Source organism: Gymnodraco acuticeps, unplaced genomic scaffold (genome assembly GCF_902827175.1).
Source record: "Gymnodraco acuticeps unplaced genomic scaffold, fGymAcu1.1, whole genome shotgun sequence".
In the NCBI taxonomy this organism is placed as follows: Eukaryota; Metazoa; Chordata; class Actinopteri; order Perciformes; family Bathydraconidae; genus Gymnodraco; species Gymnodraco acuticeps.
The window spans coordinates 232,699-252,396 of record NW_022991632.1 but is presented as its reverse complement, the minus strand read 5'-3'; the positions used below and the strand labels follow the sequence as shown (position 1 = coordinate 252,396).

Genomic DNA, 19,698 nt, shown 5'->3' with positions numbered 1-19,698 from the left:
AGCCTAAAGGTCATTATTTAAAATAAGACTGTATTTTCGAAAAAGTTAAATAAAAAACGTACTCATATTCTTGCAACCCTAATACACTTTCTTACATATTAAAACATGTACCCGTGGGCTTTCCAGTAGGTTCATACTAACACATTTGACTAATTTTGTATTAGTATATCAGTAGGGGAGAGTGGGGTAAATTGAGCCATTTTTTAGTTATGCTGTCCTCTAAGCAAGGAGAAATGACACATAGTAAACATGAAAACACACACCTATAATTCAGGATGTCTCCTATCAATGGCAATGATAATAATTAATATTTGATCAAGAGCAGTGACAATATTACTTCTTTAAAAAAAAAAGTATTGTGGCTCAACTTGCCCCAGTGTAGGGGTAAATTGATCCAGGTCAGGGGGTAAATTGAACCACTGTTCAAACCTGGGCATACCTACAACCAATCTTAAAGGTAACTATAAACAATAAATAACAAACCAAATACAAGCTTAGTTTTTCTAATATTTTTAATATAAATGTCGATTGAATTGATTGATTTTATTTTAACATGTTAAAAGGAAAAGTAATCATACACATGGTGATACAATTTCATACATCTTACCAATCAAACGCAGGGTAAATTCAACTTTAAATGTAGCCTACAATGAGCTCTTATTATCAACTTGGCCTACTTTCATTAATTTCTCCATTTGAAAAACTGGCTCAATTTACCCCAAGGCCCATGGTTCACTTCACCCCATAGCCACCATTTTAGAAAAAATAGCCTAGCATTAAAATTCAGAGTCATCTTTAGCTTAATGATTCACATGGTTTAATATGCTGCCAACACATCAACATATACAATATATGTGTTTAAACCTGGATACTTTTTTTTTACATGACAGCCGATATAGCTGACATCTAGAACATTTACTTTGACAAGCAAAACACGTTTTTTTGTAAAAATGTTTAATTACCAGACCACAATAAGTATCTCTCTTTCACAGGCAATGAGAAATGGGTGGAGCTTGCATAATCTCTGGTCACTTGATTACAACTATAAGGCGTTGCCTGGTTACAGGGGGTGGTTCAATTTACCCACTGGCTCAATTTACCCCCTTCTCCCCTATATGGTATAAATATTAGGGCTGTTAAACGATTACAATTTTTAATCAGATTAATCACAGCTTAAAAAATAATTAATCATGATTAATCACCATTCGAACTATGTCCAAAATATGCCATTTATTTATGTATATTGTTGTGGGAATGGAAAGATAAATGAAAGAAGGCGGATATATCCATTTAACATACAGTATCTTTGTTTATTATAACATTTGTCTGCGTGTCAAAATGAAAGACAACCCACACACCTATCAATCATCAAACCGTGGGGTCTTAATTCATTACGTGTTGATTTCTATCAACGGGGGAGTACTTCAGGAAAGTCGACAGAGGGGGGGGGGCGGCGGCGGCTAGTGGAGTACTTCGTGACCACAGAGTAGGCTTGTTTGAGACAAGCGAGACCTGCGCAGTTGCGATCAACGTCTTGCTAGTGCGTTGCATGATGGTTAGTCATTTTGTCCGACTTGCTCTGGAGGCTCGCCTACATGAGACAGAAATCTCGCGGGACAAAGACGCCCGCAGCCTTGAGAGCGAGGCGCGGCGAGGCGGCGCAATTCCTCTCCACGGGCTGCGGAAGCGAAATGCTTGATGGGAAAGGACTCGCTGGTATCTCGAGCTGAGCGCTCATTGGTGGTTTTTACCCCCGTGCTGCTGATGAAACTCTCCAATTGGCTCGGCAAAAGTTTGTTGTTGTTTTGTGTCAGTTTTACGTCGCCACATCCATTCCCATTTTTCATCATTGTTCCACATTGTTCCAATGTTTATCATCATGAAATTAATATCTATATATTTTATACTATACTTGCACTGCTTACCGTTTTCATACTTTATATATCTTAGCATATTCATACACACTGTTCATACTGCTCACAGGCTGATATCTAGTGTATTCATACCCCTCACTGTTTATTCATCATTCAATTAATTCTATATTTTATTCTGTCGATTGTGTACATTACTTTTCACTTTACTGCTTGTTGCACCTGGTGAGAAGCTAAACTGCATTTCGTTGTCTCAGTACCTGTAATATGTGCAATAACAATAAAGTTGAATCTAATCTTGAGCAGGAACAAATGTATTTACTTAGTACATATCTGACATTAACGATTAAACACATGTGTGCATTCTTTATAAATGCAAACCGAGTCAAGCCGACTCCGGAGGTGGCGGTATGCAACTTAAAGTTGTTTGCAATCCGCCAAAAAACGGAGAGAAGAAGAAGACGAAGCCGACTCCGAGCTGTCCGACTTCAGGCGAGCTTTTTGAGACCTCCCCCGGCTGCGATCCGCTATTCTCGTCTACTTTCGAGGCGAGCCGCAACACGTCTCAAACAAGCCTAGTGTGAACGTTGTGGTCACGTGTTTTAGCGCAGTTCTCCAGCGAAGGGGGGGGGGAGTCTCCCTCCGCAGCCGGTTGGCGTAGTTTGGGCACAATTCCGTTGTACAGACCGACGTTAACAGCAGCCCTGTCTGTGCACACGGAGACCGACTCTGTCGTCCGGTGATCTAACCGCCTTCTGGAAAAGGTACGCAAATGCGCTTTGTGACACAAGTGACGTACGCATTTCAGAGAGATTACGCACATAACCTGCGTATCAGTTATGTGCACCCCTGTACTACAGCAAAAGTATTCTCCGTCGGGACTTCCTGCAACAACACCACGCCGTTATCAAAGATGTTCTATTGAGAAGACGATCACTACGTGACAAAAGTTTTCAAAACCGTGGCTACTGAAATCAATCTTACTAACTGCTGTCTGTGCAATTTACTCCGCGCGAGTTGGCAGACTTTATTTTGCTTACTTTAACATCATTTTTCATGGTGGGGCTAAGCTATTTCTTGGTATGGGTGTAGCCAGGGACGTGCACAGACATTTGGAGGGGCTATTGCTCTAAACTGGGAAAAGGGCCTCCCCCCGAAAAAAAAAGACCTTTTGAAAATTGTAACTTGATTTTAATGTAAAAGTAACCAAACGATTATTACATCAACTAAATTGAACAGTGATTCACATCTCATAACAAAATAAGCTAAGGCGACTACTTGCATTCGGTGACTTGATTTTAAAAATGTTTTGCGGTCCATATCTCATTAAAATATCTAATGTTAGTAACTATTAAAGATAAAATGGGGACAATTCTGTTCTAATGTAGTTTGACCATTGCTGTGCAGACATACTGATAAAATAGGGCCTCTAACTAATTACCTTAAATAAACTCACTAATTAATTAAACCAGTTCAATACGCATTATTCTTATTCTTATCATTCTTTATGAGCGCAGTAATGGTAAGGTATCTAATTACTTAGTATTCCATAACTTAGTAACAGAGATGGTCAAACTAAAGTGGAGACATGGCAGAAATCCTAAGCGGGACATTGAACTGTTCACCCGTGAGAGGGTGATCAAGAAAAGAGAGAGAGCGGCCCGGTTGAGGGAGTTTACAGATGAGAAGACACAGAAAGACAGAAGCACAATAACAACAAGTAGGCTATATTTAGGTGTTTTTTGTAAATAACCGCCGGTATCAAGAGGAAGTTAAGTCCCAGGGTTGTCCCTTATAGCCTAAGTGCCATGAGTCAACTCAAAATCAAGTTTCCAAAATCCGACACTGAGGTGGTCAACGCGCCGGCAGATGACAGCGCTGACAAAGTGTGCTTCCCGCAGCGAGACGCTACAATACTAATTGTGGGTTTATCATGTTGATTCGGCCACAACAGAACAAAGAAAAACAAACTCTCGCTCTCTCCAGAGGGGCAGGTCAGCCAAAAAGGCCAAACGGGCCGTTGCCCGGGCAACATTAGCCCGTACCTGTGCACGTCCCTGGGTGTAGCCTACCCCAGCCATACCCTGGCGCTGCCACTGGTGGCACGTATGGGGCGGGCCATTCTGCACATGCGTTAAATGCGTTACATTTTTTATTTTAAATGGGTGTTTTGGTGACGATATTTCCAACTTTTACAGTGACCCAACCACCCTCTGACAGCTTCATGTGAAGGTTGATTTATGTTGTGCTTAACACAAATAGTAATGTCTGTGCATATAAATGTGAGTGATTGTATTTTCTCTTAATTTTTTATTTACTTCTGTTTTGTTGATTGTCAAGTGTTGTTTTGGAAGGGCTTGTCTTGTTTTGTGGGACCAAGGTAGAATAGTTGTTAATGAAATAAAAACTGATGGAGATTCTGAATACAATTTTTAAAAGAAATGCCTATAACATTTGTGCAATGGATCACAACATCCTGTCGCTCATTGACACATTTCACTGACAATACACTTCCTTTAGCTCTCAGTTAAAAACTGATCTGTTATGTAAAGACTAAGCCACAGACATGTAAACCACACCTTTAGTAAATATGTGTTCAAGAAAAATGGTATGCAGTTTGGTGTAACTCAATTTTGACTACAACTACAGCTTTGTTTTTATATATATTAAATTGTATTTTAGGAAAAAAAAGTTGTCCCATCTGATGTCCCGAAAGTCGAAATTCAGCCATTCATGGATTTGTGTATGTTTTTGTAGTTTTTATTTTGTAACCGAGTACTCTGAGATTAGGTGATCATTATTTGAGCCTGACCAGATTAAATACAAATACATTTCACAAAAGTACAATTTACTGAGTATTTGCTTCTATTGCTGCTGTAGATAATCCCTGTCGCTTATACTGCATGTGCTGGGCTTTCTAGATTTACCTGTTGGCAAAATGTATACTACATAATCAACGCTGCAGCAATGATAATGAAATTAGATATTTCAACAGTAGATTAGACTCTTGAGAACTTTGTGTAAACAAGTTTAATATTTTGAAAAGTATTACAGAATTTAAATACAATATTCTGAAAATGTAAGAAAAAAACAAAACAAAGGCTTTACCATGACAGTGTCTACATTACAACATGGAAACTGTCCAAACAACAAGCAACACTTGTTACTACCTTTCCCCAGGATTTAGCTGTAGTCAGTTTAATAATTCACATTTCAGTAAACATGGCCGTTGTCACTCTGATTTGTGGTGGCACTACCATGCTTCATGAGATAACCAGTTAGTCATGTCCTGTATGTTCACTCTTCTGCTCAGGGTGGACATTCACTGCGGGGCCATCTTGGCTGCTTCAGCTTTTATTAGTGAGATGAGTTCCAGGTTAATGAGAAACACAAAGCGGAGGCCTGCAATCTAAAGAGACAGATACAGTGCGTTAGTGCCATGTGATGTCAACTTTACCAATAAGAGATTGAAACATTGCTAGTTAGAAGGGAGTATAACACTTCAAAATGTAACATGATTTTTTTTTTGGTGCATATGGGGTTCAGTTTATGTCCTTTGTGTTCTATAAGAATACTTTGAAATTATTTATTTTTCAATAATAAAATGCAATAAGCAATTGGTTGTATTTTACAAGGAAACATTTCCAACACACCTCCACCACGGAGTTGTTGTTGAGTTTCCACTTGTTGCCCGACAGGACCGGTCTGCCATCTATGTAGATGGGACGTCTCCCCTCATTTGCGATGAAAAAGTCTCCGTTATTCTTCAATTTAATAATTCCTGTCGACAGAGAGAAAATAAATCAAGATTACAGACTTAAATGGGTAGTTTGGTTCAAATTGATTATTGATTCAAAACGTTTTAAGACCGTGACCTTAAGGACTCAAAACCCTCGGAGTTCTGCATTATTGTGACTAATGCTGTGTTTCTCAAACTTTTCTTTATGTGTTCCCTTAATGTTCCCTTTTGAAATATTTTTCAGCCCAGTACCAGCAAGAAAAACCTATGAAAAAAGACAGTGCTGCGCCAGTGGTCTGGATAACTCAAATGTCACTTTGTTTTCATGTTCAGTCCACATCTCGTCCAAATACACATGAAGTGACTGAACGTGTTGTGTGCAAAACTCAAAAATTGAACTGATGCAGTTATAATTGGGCTAAACAATCTCAATTTAAATCATAACTAAATATATTAGCAACGTTAAAATAGTTCATATGCTCTAAAATCTTTAATTGTGGAAATGTTTGCCTGTTTTTCGTTGTTTTGAAAAATGGTTTTGCTTTCAAGTGATCAAGTTAGTTCACCTTGTTTTCTTGATATTTTCCAGGCAGGTCCCTCTAGTGATAGATCCACATCTATCGGTTTGTCCTTGGTCGCCCGGCCCAATGTAATCTGTGTGAACATGAATAAAAGTTAAATAGCATAATCGGATGAATACATCATCAAAGATAGGAATCCCTCTCACTCTTCCATTTTAGTTTTTTTCTTACCTCCCGCGATCTCATGAGGTAGCGGACCATTCTTCCTCGTAGCGCTGCTAGTGTCTGATTGTCAAAGTCAGGCATGCTCATCCCTATTGACACACAGATGAACACAATTGAGTTAACTCAACTGGATTAATAACAAACTAATGTACCTAGAAAGCCATCTGTTTGGGATTGATTACCTGTAATACTGTCCACGAGGACCTGCCAACGAGGCAACTCCTGCTCTAACTGTCTGATCTCTCTTTTCTGGTGCCGATCGGAAATCATCAGCTCTGAAATAAAGACAGAGGTAAATCAGAGGTAAGGACGTTTATGTCAACAGTTTCAAGATGATGAAAGATGTCATGCATGCTAGATGAATTGTGTTTATCTTGTTTCTTCATAATCCCATTTCTTACCGTGTTCCAACACCTCATCTCTACTCTCCCTGTGTGAAGAGACACACATGAAAATGTATCAACATTGAAAATTCATGCACAAACAATACTTTAGTGAAAAGATGATCAAATATATTTCTTATCAAACAATACCATCTTATGCAAGATACACAAAATCTTACTTTAGCTTTACATCATCAACCATCTGTTCAGCATCAGAGAAGTTGAGGACCTGGTCACCTTTAGGGAGAGGCTGGACTGTAACATAAAAATGACAAAGTTACAAACAGAATGACTACGCTCATTACTTTGAATAGAAAAACAACACAGGACTTACTCACATAACACTCAAAGAGGCTTGAATTAAGTTTTCAGTTTTGTATGACTCTTCAAAAAGGGTATCTTCTGTATTGGCTTTCCTGATTTTATAATAATCATTTCCGAGAGGCATTGACCATTTTTAAAAGAGCCAATGATGTTTTTGATAAGTGTAATAAAAAGCTGAGAGTTATGAGTTGATCTTGGCAAGTGTATTAAACAATTACAGCAGTTATATCATTAGGCATGTTGAACCAAAATGAACTTTTCCTATCAGTTTTGAGAGCTGTGCCTTCTATATCACAAAATAGACGTATTGCAGTTTCGCTGGCAGCAGATATACATATATACTTTTACTAAATAAAAATGTAATATATTACTAATTGCTTTGAAGATACATTGGTATTTATCTGTGGAGGTATCTCTACTCACCGCTCTGGTCATCCAGTAGGTAGTACTGCTTCAGCAGCTGCCAGTGTACCAGCAGGCTCTTGGGGGTGCGAGATTGGTGAAAAACAGCGGGTTGTTTGCTCAGAAGCTCCTGGAACACGTCCAGCTTGGGCTGACTGGTCTGTTCAGTGACAAATGTAAAGCAAAACCGCTCGTGAATACAGCAGTCAGATATTTACCAAAGTATACAATATTACATTTTGGCCAATACTTTCCCACCAATTTTGGCCAACGGCTGATAGGGATATAAGTCTTTCTTATAGTGTACTTAACATATTATGATGCCTACTAAAACTTCAACTTAGATATAGGTAAAAATTGCCACACTTATTTTTACGCTATGTATCGGCCCTTCATATTGGAAGACATTTTTCTAATGACATTTCTGGACTATATTTAATATTAAAGCATTTATTTGTTGATACTAATGAAGTGCCAATGTCACCATGCATCGTTATAGAACATTTAAAAAGTATGCTATATGTGCAATGTTTATTAAACAACAATTGCTAAGTGTATCACTTTCACTTACCGAGCCAACCTTAGCCAGCAGGGCCTCCTCAGCCTGACTGAAGAGAGCTTTGCTCTGGATTGCCGCAATGGCTTCTGGGTGAAGCTGACGCATGGCCTGCCATGCTAGCCTAAACAGAAAGACAACAGAGAGAATTAAATTGCTTTTTAATTGAGTCGCTAACATAGAATATGGAGGGAAAGGTAAAGCAGCTACTTACTTTGAGATAACAGGGTCGTATAGGAGTGAGTACCACCTCTCTTTAATTTCCCGCAACGTGAAACGACAGCTGAACTTCACCCCCAAATGAACAGAGGTCAGGTCTGTGGTCTAGAGATAGATACAGACTCATTAGATCATAAACTGACAAACGGATTCATACAAACTTGTCACAATTATTATTTATATATTCATTATCCATCTTATTGGACAATGATGTTAACGTAGTAATACTACTCACCTGCAACACTGCATTTATAAGTAGCAGGTCATCAGTGGGTTTCCATCTTCCCAAGTCTTTAGTAATATGTAGAGGCTGCTTGCTTTTCTTTACTCTTTTGGTGATGGGGGCAGGGTTGACTACCATGGTGAGAGGCAGTGAGAGAGAGGTTCCTGATTTTGTCACCTAACATAAGGACAAACAGATATTCATCAAACCTCTGTAGGCTTATCATCTTTGCCACTAGATTGTTCAAAAGTGTGTTGGGTTTCTAAAGTCTTATGTACCTTCTTTTTCTCGCTGGATGAAGGTTCACTCCCTGAAAAGCGGATAGGCTCTATGACAGGAGGGCCTTTGACTCTGCTGGAAGACTTCACCAGACTGCTCTCCACCAGTTCATCGTCAAACTTCTTCCTCTTTATTGACCTAAAACATCATTGTATAAATACAATTATAATGCAACCGTTCAAACAATTGCATATGCACCACTGGAATATACAGTAAAGATGTACTAACAGTAAACAACACAGCTATGCCTTAATGCCAACAAATACATACATGATGGAATAATGCAATATAAAAGTATACCTTGAGGAACTTCTGCGTTTGGGAACACCGCTGCCAAATGCTTGTGTTGCAGTCCTTTTCCCATCTTTGACTCCAAGTGACTCTTCGTCCTCCGACCGACTCTGAGCACCAGCTACACCAACTACAGGGTCGCCGGCCTGCATCTGTTCAGCCACAACATGAAACACATCAGCAAATAATCCAGACTCAGCTCAGAGAAATATACTTTCAACACGGCAAGATGTTCTATGGCCAGAGGTGGAAGAAGCACTCTTGTACATAGAAATACCAGAGAGTAGGAGTACAAATCCTGCAATCAATATTGCAATGTTACTCAAGTAAAAGTACAAAAGTATTAGCATCAAATTATACTACTTAAACTACCACATTTCAAAGTACTCATTATGCAGATTGGTCCATTTCGGAATAATATATTATATGTTTGATTATAATTATTGATGCTTTAAAGTGTTATTCGAAGCTGGTAAAGGAGCAGCTAGTTTTAATAACTTGTTGATGCTGCAAAGTAGCTTGTGGATTTACTCCAGGTGCAACATAAGTCTTATAGTTAAGTGTTGATTATATTTCACCTCATTAATCCAAATCTGCAAAGTTAAAAAAAATATCACATACATGTACTGGAGAAAAAGTACATGATTGATATCTGAATTGTAATTGGGTAGATTGAACAACTCAAGTAAAGTACACGTCCCTCAAAATGTTACTTAAATAAATAATTTACTTTTACTCACTACATTTATTAAGTAACTTAGTTACTTTGCAGATTGTGTTAAATGAATCTACCCTGCAGTATACAAAATAATTCAATTTTGCTAGCTTTGATAAACACATAAATGCATCAATAATTATAATCAAAACATTGTAGCTATTCTGAAATGGGAAAATCTGCATAATAAGTACTTTTACTTTTGGTACTTAAAGTATATTTTGATGGGAGTAGTGTAGTACTTTCACTTGAGTAACAATATGATTGTATAACTTTTACTTGTAACAGAGTATTCCATACAATCTGAGTACTTTTCTCTGGTAGCTTTAATTATTTTAACAACACTGTGTGATATTATATGTTGTACTTTAGCTCAAAAGGAAACTTACAGTCAAAGTTATAACCTGACAGACGGATTAAGGCCCAGCATGAAACTGATTATCCTCAACATTACTTAACAACTCTGCGATTGTAGATCCTGTGTTTATGTTTATGGGAGTCAGGGGAAAGGACTGGCTAATCAGATTAGCAATGCCTTTGTTTACATACGTTAGCTACCGTGCATCGCTTTCTGCCTTCAATGTGTAACTTTTAGTGATAATTTAAGAACTGTGGCAAGATGGAGAACGTGTCCAGACAATATTGCACTGCATCCTGTTTGGTTAGATAACCTAATTTGTTCAAATATAAAGCTCGTTAACATTCGCTAACTAGCATTAGCTTAGCAAACACACCGTTCTGACGAGAGCTAGCGTTAGTTGCGTAGCCAGAGCTAACACAACTAGCTTCACTGTCTTGGGACTCACCTTTCCCCGTTGTATTCCTTCGTTCTGGTATTTGAACCGTTAGCTGGAGTCTGTATGGTCTATGTATGCCTTTTACAAACACATCAGTAGCTAGCTACATGGCTAACTGGCTACATGAATTTGACGTTTTCCTGTTTGCATTAGCTGCTCTGCTAGTCTGTTTTCTTCCTGTGAGGTTGTAGCACCTTGACGGCGCATTACTGCCTCCTTCTGGACTGGAGAGTGAGTCTGAATCAAACTTTAAAGCAGTTTTCTGACTTGATATTTTACATCTACTTACATAATCTTCTACACAAATCCATATCCAACTATTTATAACCAAGGTTGATGAGTCTTGTTTGCATTTTGGGCCAATGTCATGGTACTTAAATGCTATTAAATTACACATTTAAAAGCTGTATTCTTGTTAAAATATTTACACGTTCCCCCTGTTTGCTAAAAGAGTAGCATACACTTTATAATTATGATGAATTATTTAGGCATATTTGTGATTCACGATATTGGGCTACACATAGGCTACATAAAATTGACTTGATTACTAATGGCCCAAGATAAAACATTTGTAACTTTGAACCCCACTCTTACTTTATAAAGTGCTTTAAATGTAACCATATGTGTAAATACCAATACAAAATGTTAACAAAGAAATCAATTAATATGTTTATTAACATTTATTTTTCATTCCTTATCTTTATATGCAATGGGGAGTTGTAAAATCATATATTCTTTTGTTTAATATCAAGTCTTGGGCTTGTCCTACTTTCTCATAATCAAATAACCCCCACCAGGATCATAGAAAAATTGTAGCAAGACAGGAAATGTTTTAATGTAGGCTTTAGTTTAGGGTTATACTTTTTTCCTTTTCCCACCAGGAATCCCAAACTTTTCCCGTATAGTTTTATATTTTTGTCTGATGCCCCATCAGGTTTACCCAGAGTAGAGTTACAAAATCAGCATTTCTCTCTGAACTCTAGTGTTGTTACTCCTGAACCCACGCCCCACAGTTGTATTTAAACATCTACTAAGTGTAGAATACATATTTAAACAGATAAAGATTGTAGATTCCAGAGCTGACTTTATTTTTACTTTGAGGTGGATCTTTATTTTAGATCAGAGGTTTTGAAAGTCTTAGGCTAGAAAACTTGGCTAAACGTGCCCTTTCACCTAATTGGTTGGTTTCACTCAATTCCTAGTTTGGTTTAGGATCATGATTTTATAATTTAATCCCACAGACACAATTAGATCTCTCCTAAGGCATTTTTAGTTATTCTTACTTTGGGAAAAACTATAAAATTCCACAACGTTTCTGAACCATCTCTCTAATTCACAAACAGACTAGGCAACTTTTCATTTTTCACTTTCATTCACAGAGGCTCCGCTGTAACAATTTGCAGCCCTCCGGGGGAGGCCTGCCTTAACCTTTGAAAACCTCTTTTAAGTTGAACATCATTGTTTTTCACTCCATTGACAGTGGAGCTATATAGTCCAAATGTTTGACCCCCAGCTGCTGCACCACAGCTGTTACTACACACTCCACATGGTCAGAGGAACTTTGATACTCTGAGATAAACTGAGAGAGATAAAAGCAAATGCTGAACCAAGGGAGGGATTTTGAAAACAAGTGTGCATTACATTAACACAAAAGAAAAATGTATTATTGACCTAAAATGGACCTCCCAACAAATCAACAAACAAGCAAAGTCCAACCTGACATTTTTTAATGATATTTACAGTACCAGTTCTAAAATGTGTTAAATTAGAATAAATAGAGTTCAGTTACTGAAACGTATTACATTTACAAAATGGTGGCATAACACTCAAACTAGTAGGTTTATAAACAATGTAAGACAGATAAAGTAGCATTGTGCTGCACTCTTAAATTGTTGCATATGTTAAAGACAGTATAGACAATACCTGAGTGCAAAGAGGCCTCTTTTAGGGATTTTAAACAGCATCATATATTTCTACACAGGAATCATTTCAATAGCTGCCGTTTTTATAAAAACATTTTTTTAAAGGAACCCGTCACTAAAAGTGAACCATAATCACCTTATGAAGAACACTTTGATTAATACATCCTGTCAACTCAACATTCCTACAACAGCTGAAGAAACAGTGTTCATGTGTCTGTGTCTCTAGAAATACAACATACTGTGTCTCAGACTTACTTACAGAAACGCTCTTTGTATTAAATATTTGCACGACCAGGGCACATACGTTAAGAGTGCAGAACATCAGAGGTAAACTCAGATTTATGAAGGGGTTACATTAAAATCAGTGTCAAATACAGAAATGGTGCAAATTCAATGGCCTGGCTCACTTAAGGATAAAGTTTGCATTTTGGGTTTTGAAACATACTGAAGGTGATCACTGGATGACTCTTGGCCGAGGTGCAAATAAGAGCTTGATGGTGATATACTTCTAAAAAAACATCAGCCCACAGTATTACATTTGGAGTTATACCAGAGGAAATCCTCAGTGATGAGCTGTCACTGCTCATCATTCGTTCATCTGCCCTCCTTTACCAGCAGCCTCGACACACTAGGTAACAGATATGGAGGGCTTTGGCCTTTTCAGTGACAAAGGTCGAAGGTCCGCCCTTACTGCGTGCAACAGCCTCACGTTTCCTGCGATAACTCCACCTGCTATCACTCTCTACGGCGAGAGAGTAACATTCTCGTTCGTGCAACAGACCAGTTCAGGAGAGTGGGTCATCGTTCAATAAACTGGAGGCTAATGACACTTTCAGGAACCAGAAGCGTTCTGGTCTTGGGTTTCACAGAAATCCCTTCTGGGTCGGGCTTCACATCAAACTCTAAGAGGATCTAGTGTGAACAGAGAAAACAAATTAAACCGAAGGGAAAAAATCAAGTGCTCATCATGTGCAAAGTGTTGGGTCGTGACTCTTAACTAAAATCCCTAGATTAATTAATCAAATTCATTCATTAGGAACTGGATTTGCATTAGTCTCAAATCCCTTTCTTTGAGTTCCCTATATTTTCTAAGAAAAATGCAGCAATAGGATTTGAGGATTAATTGATTCATTAATATGTGTACATGCTGCATTTAACAGAAAGTATTACAGTGTTTGGGACAAATATATGTAAATGTTATATAAATGTTTTTTCTTTACATGTTTGGAACGGATTAAATGGATTTGCATTTACACACTTTTACATCACAGTAATTCACTCTCTCTGGTCGTCGTCGTCATCATAAACTACCTATCAAAGACTCAAAAACAAAAGGTGACAACTCACCCTCGAAAGAGCGAGGTAGAGCTCCAGTTCGGCGATGCGACGCCCTATGCAGCTGCGCTTTCCCACCCCAAAGGGTATGGAGGCATACGGGTGGAACGTCTGGTCCTTCTTCAACCAGCGATGGGGCTGAAATTCATCTGGATTCGGAAACACGGCGGGATCTCGTGATGTCGCGAAGTGGCAAAGGGTAATCAGAGTCTGGAAGAAAACATTGTACTGTCAGAGATTTACAACATTCACACTGTTTTTAAGAGAGAAGACATTTTTGGACATGGGAAAATGTACCTTTACTATCAGAGATAGAATAGTTTTTTAATAAGATTCACCCTTAAGCCAAACTCTGTGAAGTAAAACATTATTAGCTAGCTATCTTTTTGATATTTACAACTTAACTTGTATAAAAGTTATTACCAAGTTGAAATGGACTTAGAAGTAATCAGTTGCCTCGAAAACTATAAAGGAAACATTGCAATAAATTAAAAACCAAAACCTTTACATTTAGCACAGTAAAAATGGCTCCCTTAAAGTGTGAATAATAATAATAATAGCTTGGATTTATATAGCGCCTTTCATGAGACCCAAGGTCGCTTTCCAAGGAAGAACAAACATAACAAAACAAAAGGCAGTCAGACAACCAGTCAGACAGACAAAACAACAAATAGATTAGGGGCCAAAGGCCTTAGTGAACAGATGGGTCTTGAGGGCCCTTTGGAAGGCATCAAGCGTGGGGATGTTGTGGATCTCCGCAGGGAGGGCGTTCCAGAGGGTGGGGGCTGCCACACTGAAGACTCTGTCCCTGAAGGTTTGCAGTTTGGTGCGGGGGGTGGTAAGCAGGCCAGAGTCTGAAGACCGCAGGTTCCGGGGAGGGGCATGTGGGTGAAGGATAGGATAGGTACTGGGGGGCATGGGCATGGAGGGACTTGTAGGTAAGGAAGAGGATTTTGAATGATATGTGGGACTTGACCGGCAACCAGTGGAGGTGGATGAGGGTGGGAGTGATGTGCTGCCATGGCTTTGTATGTGTGAGTACCCTAGCAGCACAGTTTTGGACATACTGGAGCCTGTCCAGGGTTTTGTTGGGAACCCCAAACAGGACACCAATGCAGTAGTCCAAGCGGGAGGTGACAAACGCATGGACTAGGGTTTCGGAAACCGACTCCGAGAGTGACGGTCGGAGTCTGAACACCTGGCATTAGACAGATTTCCATCCAGACAGTTAACATAGAGTTTCAAGGATATTATAGTGTCTTTATTCCCTCAACTCACTCACATTTTTAGGGATGAGGTAGCCTCCAACCTCGATGTCTCTCTCTGTAGTGACTCTTGCATTGGCAGGAATGACCGGGTACAACCTGGAAAACAAAGTTCAATAATGTAAGCAAAATGAAAGTTGAGGGTCGAAAACGAGATGTTTTCAGGAAATGAAGTGAAATCTTTTGAATCCTACCTAAGCACTTCTTTGACGGTGGCCTTCAGGAGAGGCATGCGGGCCACGTCTGCTGCCTCCGGTATGCTTCGTCCCTGCAGCACGCTCAACACCTCGTCCCGGAGCATTGCCTGCACCTCAGGGTGACGGGACAGCTCGTACAGCGACCAGGACATGGTGCTGGAGATCTGAAAGAACGTGCAGGGTGTACAAAGGTTCATAAATCAGGAAGATATGACGGCAGAGTACAGCGGACAGACAGAGAGAGTGATTGTTCTTACTGTGTCGACTCCTGCAAGAAGCAGCTCTGTGACGTTGCTGTAGACAGTCTTCATCGGCATCCCGGCCCGCGACAGGAAGTAGGTCAGATAGCGGCCCTCCACCTCCTCTCCACGGGCAACCTTTTCTGCTTCAGCCGTCATACGCTGGTCAATGTGGCCTTTAGCTAGAGACACAGAGAATAAATGATTTCTGGTGAGATCTTCAGAGTGATATCATTATTACCAAATAAGTATCAAAAACCAGTATGGCCTTTCTGAAGATCTTAGTTGTGTTCATATTCTTACATTTCTGATAGTATTTTGAGTGTTTTGCCTTTAGGTTTACTCTTCACATTTCATATTTGTCAATGCACATGAATCGTGTAAACGCGAAATGTATAATCATTGGCTCATTATAAATATTTAAAACATAAACTCGACTCGATATTCTTAAAATTCCTTCAACCACATCATGACAGATGTTCAAGACTTCCTATCGCAGATGATCTTGTAGTGCGTGAGGGTTAAGGATTTTAATCTCCTGCTTCCTGATCCAGTTTGCACCACAGTGATCATTTTAAACATGTTCGATTCAGATCTGGATGAGTCATAACGTACTGTCAGAGTGAGTGGGTGGAATAATCTAATGCTGAGGGGAACCAGATTTAGCCGTAAAGAAATTAGGCCGGACAGACGGAAAGTAATCAAAGAGGGTGGAAAAACATAGTTTGTTTTGGTGTAATTGTGTAGGGGAAGTGCTAGCATTTGTCTCATGAATGTCCCTGATAATACATCTTTAAAAAAAATGTATTTTCTGTTTATGCTCGTTTTTAACATTTCTTCCAAATGTTCTCTCTTTAAATACAGTGTTATACATGCATCCATCACTATCAGAGTACATTTCCAAGTAGGCTGACATTTTGCTATTCTTTCTTATGTCACCACTAAACTCAATGATTAGTAGAAATGACCTACCAAAGTCGAACATGTAGTCCCAGCTCTGACAGAAGGTGTTCCAGGGTTTAGGAAACAGCCGGTGGAGCCACTTCGGCATGAACATGGTGAGAAGCGTTGTTACGAACATGGTGTTGATCGATTGGATGAAACGCTCCGTCTCTTCAGGGATAACCTCATCCAGGCAACCAATTCTTGATTCAAACAAAACCGAGGAAATGCCTGTCAAATAAAAAGAAGGTAAATGAGGAGGTGAGAAACACGCGGCACGAGGGCTGACAGAAATGTTAACAGATGATGAAACTATATCTACTATTTGGCCTTTTTTTTAAGGTAAAATTGTTTTTTCAACAACAGTTGGCCGAGCTTCCACTCAACACTACAATCAATTTGATGTGTCGGTAGAGTAAATGTTTGAGAGGGACGTGAATGTGACCATACAGTCACTGGATTGATCTGTTTAGTCTGGGAGAAATATGGGAGAGAAAAAGGAATAAATGTATCTTTTCTTCATGGAAGAATGAAGGCTGAGGAGCCACGAGGCAGGGAATGAGCAATGGCTTTAACAGGATTTATATGAGCTGGTAATAAGAAAAGTACATTTACTAATGTGCTGTACAATACTGAGGAGCTTCTATGTTACTTGAGTATTTCCATTTTATTAAATATGTTTATTCAACAAAATGTCAGTGGAAAATATTTATATCTTTTTACGGGACTAATTATCTGATAGCTGTAGGTATTACGTGTACTAACTTAGTTTGGATATTATACACAAACATATGATGAGTTTACAAAAGAAGATGCAGCATTATAGGTTAAGCTATTTAACTTCTAAATTATAACTAGTTTAAATAAGCTCTGTCTCCAATGTGTGATAACTTTGAATGCAGTTGTCTTAGTTGTAAGGTTACTATTTTGCCGAATTGCTACTTATGCGTAAATTATAATGATATGTATAATTGTTCCACTATTGGAAAGGTGAACTGAAGGTTACTCGTTAGTCGTTATTGATCCATGATTTGTTTTGAATGTCCTTGTCACTATCAGAAAACCTATCTTCCTGTATCTGACTGGCCCTAATTACCAATGTTTACACGGTGTGGTACACCCTGTAGTGACGCATGACGTTTCCACGCCTCAGACCACATTAAATCTTACCCTCGAGGCCGAATCGATAGAACTCGCTTGAGATGTCAACGACAAGGCCCTCAGAGCTTCTGCTCAGGCGAAGTTTGGCAATGAGGTCGCTGACCACGCCGTTCAGGGTTTCATCGTAGGCTTCCACGGCTTTGGGTCGCAGCATGTGCTTACCAAGGAGACTTCTCACCGACTGCCACTCCTCCCCCTCACTGGGAACAAACAGAAAGAGAAATGAAGAAACACTTGTGTTAGTTGAGCATCTCTGCGTGTTTGTGAGTATTTAACTGGTGCATTGAAAAAAAAGTACACTGAATGTGTCATTTCTTATTATTATATTGTTCAGTTCTGTTCATCTGTCCCCACTCTTGAGAGGGTATTCCCTTAACAACTATGGTTAAATATAGAATGTTGAATGAATGAGTTGTGAACAGTCTTATCTTTAAGTTGTGTCTTTGTTATCAGTTAATATATTACATCATTTCGTAATGCCATAGTTCCTACTACGAATTACAAATCATTGAAGTTTGCATTTATCTTGTGATTTGGGGATTTACAATAAGAGAGTAAGGGCTGTCTCAGAGTGCTACTCACGAAGTCAGGAGTCCGTAGTGATGTCCCCTGAGCTTCCTGTAGTCCTTCCAGGAGGAGAGGTCAGAGCGCATGGGGTGCTGGCCCTCCTGCCTCAGAACCTGCTCAATGAGCGCTGGATCAGCAACATGAACGGTCAGAATGGGGCCAAAGCTCGCCTTCCACATGGGACCATATCGCTGCAAGCCCTCCAGCTACAACATGAGGGAGAGGGGGATGACCTTGTGAAAACACTGCAAGCTATGAACTGATTGGCAGCATCTTTGATGATACCCGGCGGAGAACTAAAGATGTGTGCAGGCTTCTTTTATTCACTCATAATTAGATCATTCATGAGCTGCAACAATGAGCTGACTATGATTAATCGATCAAGAAAAAAGGAGCACCATTGAAGTAAATGTTCATGCAATGATTCCAGAAAGTGCTGTTTTTAGTGTCTCAAGTGTATACATGTTCTGCTTTTAACTGGGTTCTTCCTTATTAACCTGATTATCTTTGTGTTTTGTACGGACAAAACAAGACATTTGAATTCATCACCTTGGATTTTGTGAAACTAGAAGGGGCATTTCACAATTTTCACATTTGAGAGACCAAATGATTAATGGGTAATGAAAGTAATTGTTAGTTAGTTAGTTAGGACAAAAGAATATTGGCCTGTGTCTATTACAGGCCAATATTCTCCTGTCCTTGGCTTGGTGTTTGTTACTAAAGGTTGAAATAACTTACAAAATGTGTAAAAGACAGTTACACTGCAAAACAAATATTTAAGCCCGAGTGTGTTGCCTATAGGTTAACAAGGATGCATTCATTATGGCCTCTTAATATATTAAATAAATACATATTTTTAGAATTCAGTCCAGTGACTAAGACACAGCCTATACTAAATGTATTCATATTCAAAAGAATCCTACCAGCGTTAACAGCAAACCTGTTAGATATGACAAATATATTGTCTGCTTTAAAAACGATACACTCATATGGGGGTTGTGCCTGGGGGACCCCATTTATAAGCACCCATTCTGTCTATATTATTTGACACGCTATCAGTGGGGGTAGGGGCAACCTGACAGTCAGTTTGAAGGAGATGCAGCAGACACTGATTTCCTCGTTGTCCCCGTCTATTTTCGATTTACACAATATGCAAATTAGGTTTAACCTTCCTAAAATAACAATAGACAGATTACACAACTAACGAAGAAGGGTGCATCTTGGTGCGATCAGCTTTAAAGAGGCAGGTGTTGCAAATGTTCATATATTACCTGCAGATGGTGCAGCCGGGACAGCCCCCGTTTGGCGAACAAGTCCCAGGCGAAACTGACCACGGAGGGTCCGGGCATGTCCTGCAGGGTCTTGGCTGCATGCTGCTTGGCGGATGCGCTCTCAGCCCACCTCTCTATCCACTTGATCAGGGGGATGGCACTGCGGCCGGATACTCTCAAAGCTTGTTGCAGCATCCTTCTCACTATGATCATGAATCGGTGGCTGGACGCAGCTCTCGGAGCTCATTGCGGCA

The 19,698-nt window shown here is 39.4% G+C and overlaps 2 protein-coding genes across 2 annotated transcripts; both read right to left on the bottom strand.

The window, feature by feature from the left end:
* Positions 1-4,883: 4,883 nt before the first annotated feature.
* Positions 4,884-10,787, bottom strand: mcrs1 (microspherule protein 1). Its single transcript, XM_034198418.1, has 14 exons — positions 10,555-10,787; positions 9,043-9,185; positions 8,742-8,880; positions 8,476-8,640; positions 8,236-8,345; positions 8,037-8,145; positions 7,487-7,625; positions 6,919-6,994; positions 6,758-6,786; positions 6,539-6,631; positions 6,363-6,445; positions 6,177-6,264; positions 5,525-5,652; positions 4,884-5,280 (listed from the first exon to the last, which is right to left on the bottom strand). The coding sequence occupies exons 2-14, from the start codon at positions 9,183-9,185 to the stop codon at positions 5,194-5,196; spliced, it is 1,389 nt and encodes a 462-aa protein (XP_034054309.1). The 5' UTR covers positions 10,555-10,787; the 3' UTR covers positions 4,884-5,193.
* A 1,463-nt stretch (positions 10,788-12,250) lies between these two features.
* On the bottom strand, positions 12,251-19,698 carry LOC117534149 (25-hydroxyvitamin D-1 alpha hydroxylase, mitochondrial). The gene is made up of 9 exons (XM_034198268.1): positions 19,445-19,698; positions 18,189-18,379; positions 17,616-17,806; positions 16,476-16,676; positions 15,522-15,685; positions 15,262-15,428; positions 15,085-15,166; positions 13,815-14,012; positions 12,251-13,379 (listed from the first exon to the last, which is right to left on the bottom strand). Exons 1-9 carry the CDS (start codon positions 19,655-19,657, stop codon positions 13,266-13,268), a joined length of 1,521 nt encoding a protein of 506 aa, XP_034054159.1. The 5' UTR covers positions 19,658-19,698; the 3' UTR covers positions 12,251-13,265.

What these genes read in the sequence shown, in the direction of transcription:
- mcrs1 (XM_034198418.1), bottom strand. Translation starts at nt 9,185, where the DNA reads ATGCAGGCCGGCGACCCTGTAGTTGGTGTAGCTGGTGCTCAGAGTCGG. An exon ending in CATCCAGCGAGAAAAAGAAG is followed by an intron (nt 8,641 to 8,741) that starts GTACATAAGACT and finishes TCCTTATGTTAG; the next exon opens with GTGACAAAATCAGGAACCTC. An exon ending in CCTCGTGGACAGTATTACAG is followed by an intron (nt 6,446 to 6,538) that starts GTAATCAATCCC and finishes GTGTGTCAATAG; the next exon opens with GGATGAGCATGCCTGACTTT.
- LOC117534149 (XM_034198268.1), bottom strand. Translation starts at nt 19,657, where the DNA reads ATGATCATAGTGAGAAGGATGCTGCAACAAGCTTTGAGAGTATCCGGC. An exon ending in CTATCGATTCGGCCTCGAGG is followed by an intron (nt 16,677 to 17,615) that starts GTAAGATTTAAT and finishes TTTATTTGACAG; the next exon opens with GCATTTCCTCGGTTTTGTTT. An exon ending in TTCTTGCAGGAGTCGACACA is followed by an intron (nt 15,429 to 15,521) that starts GTAAGAACAATC and finishes ACGTTCTTTCAG; the next exon opens with ATCTCCAGCACCATGTCCTG.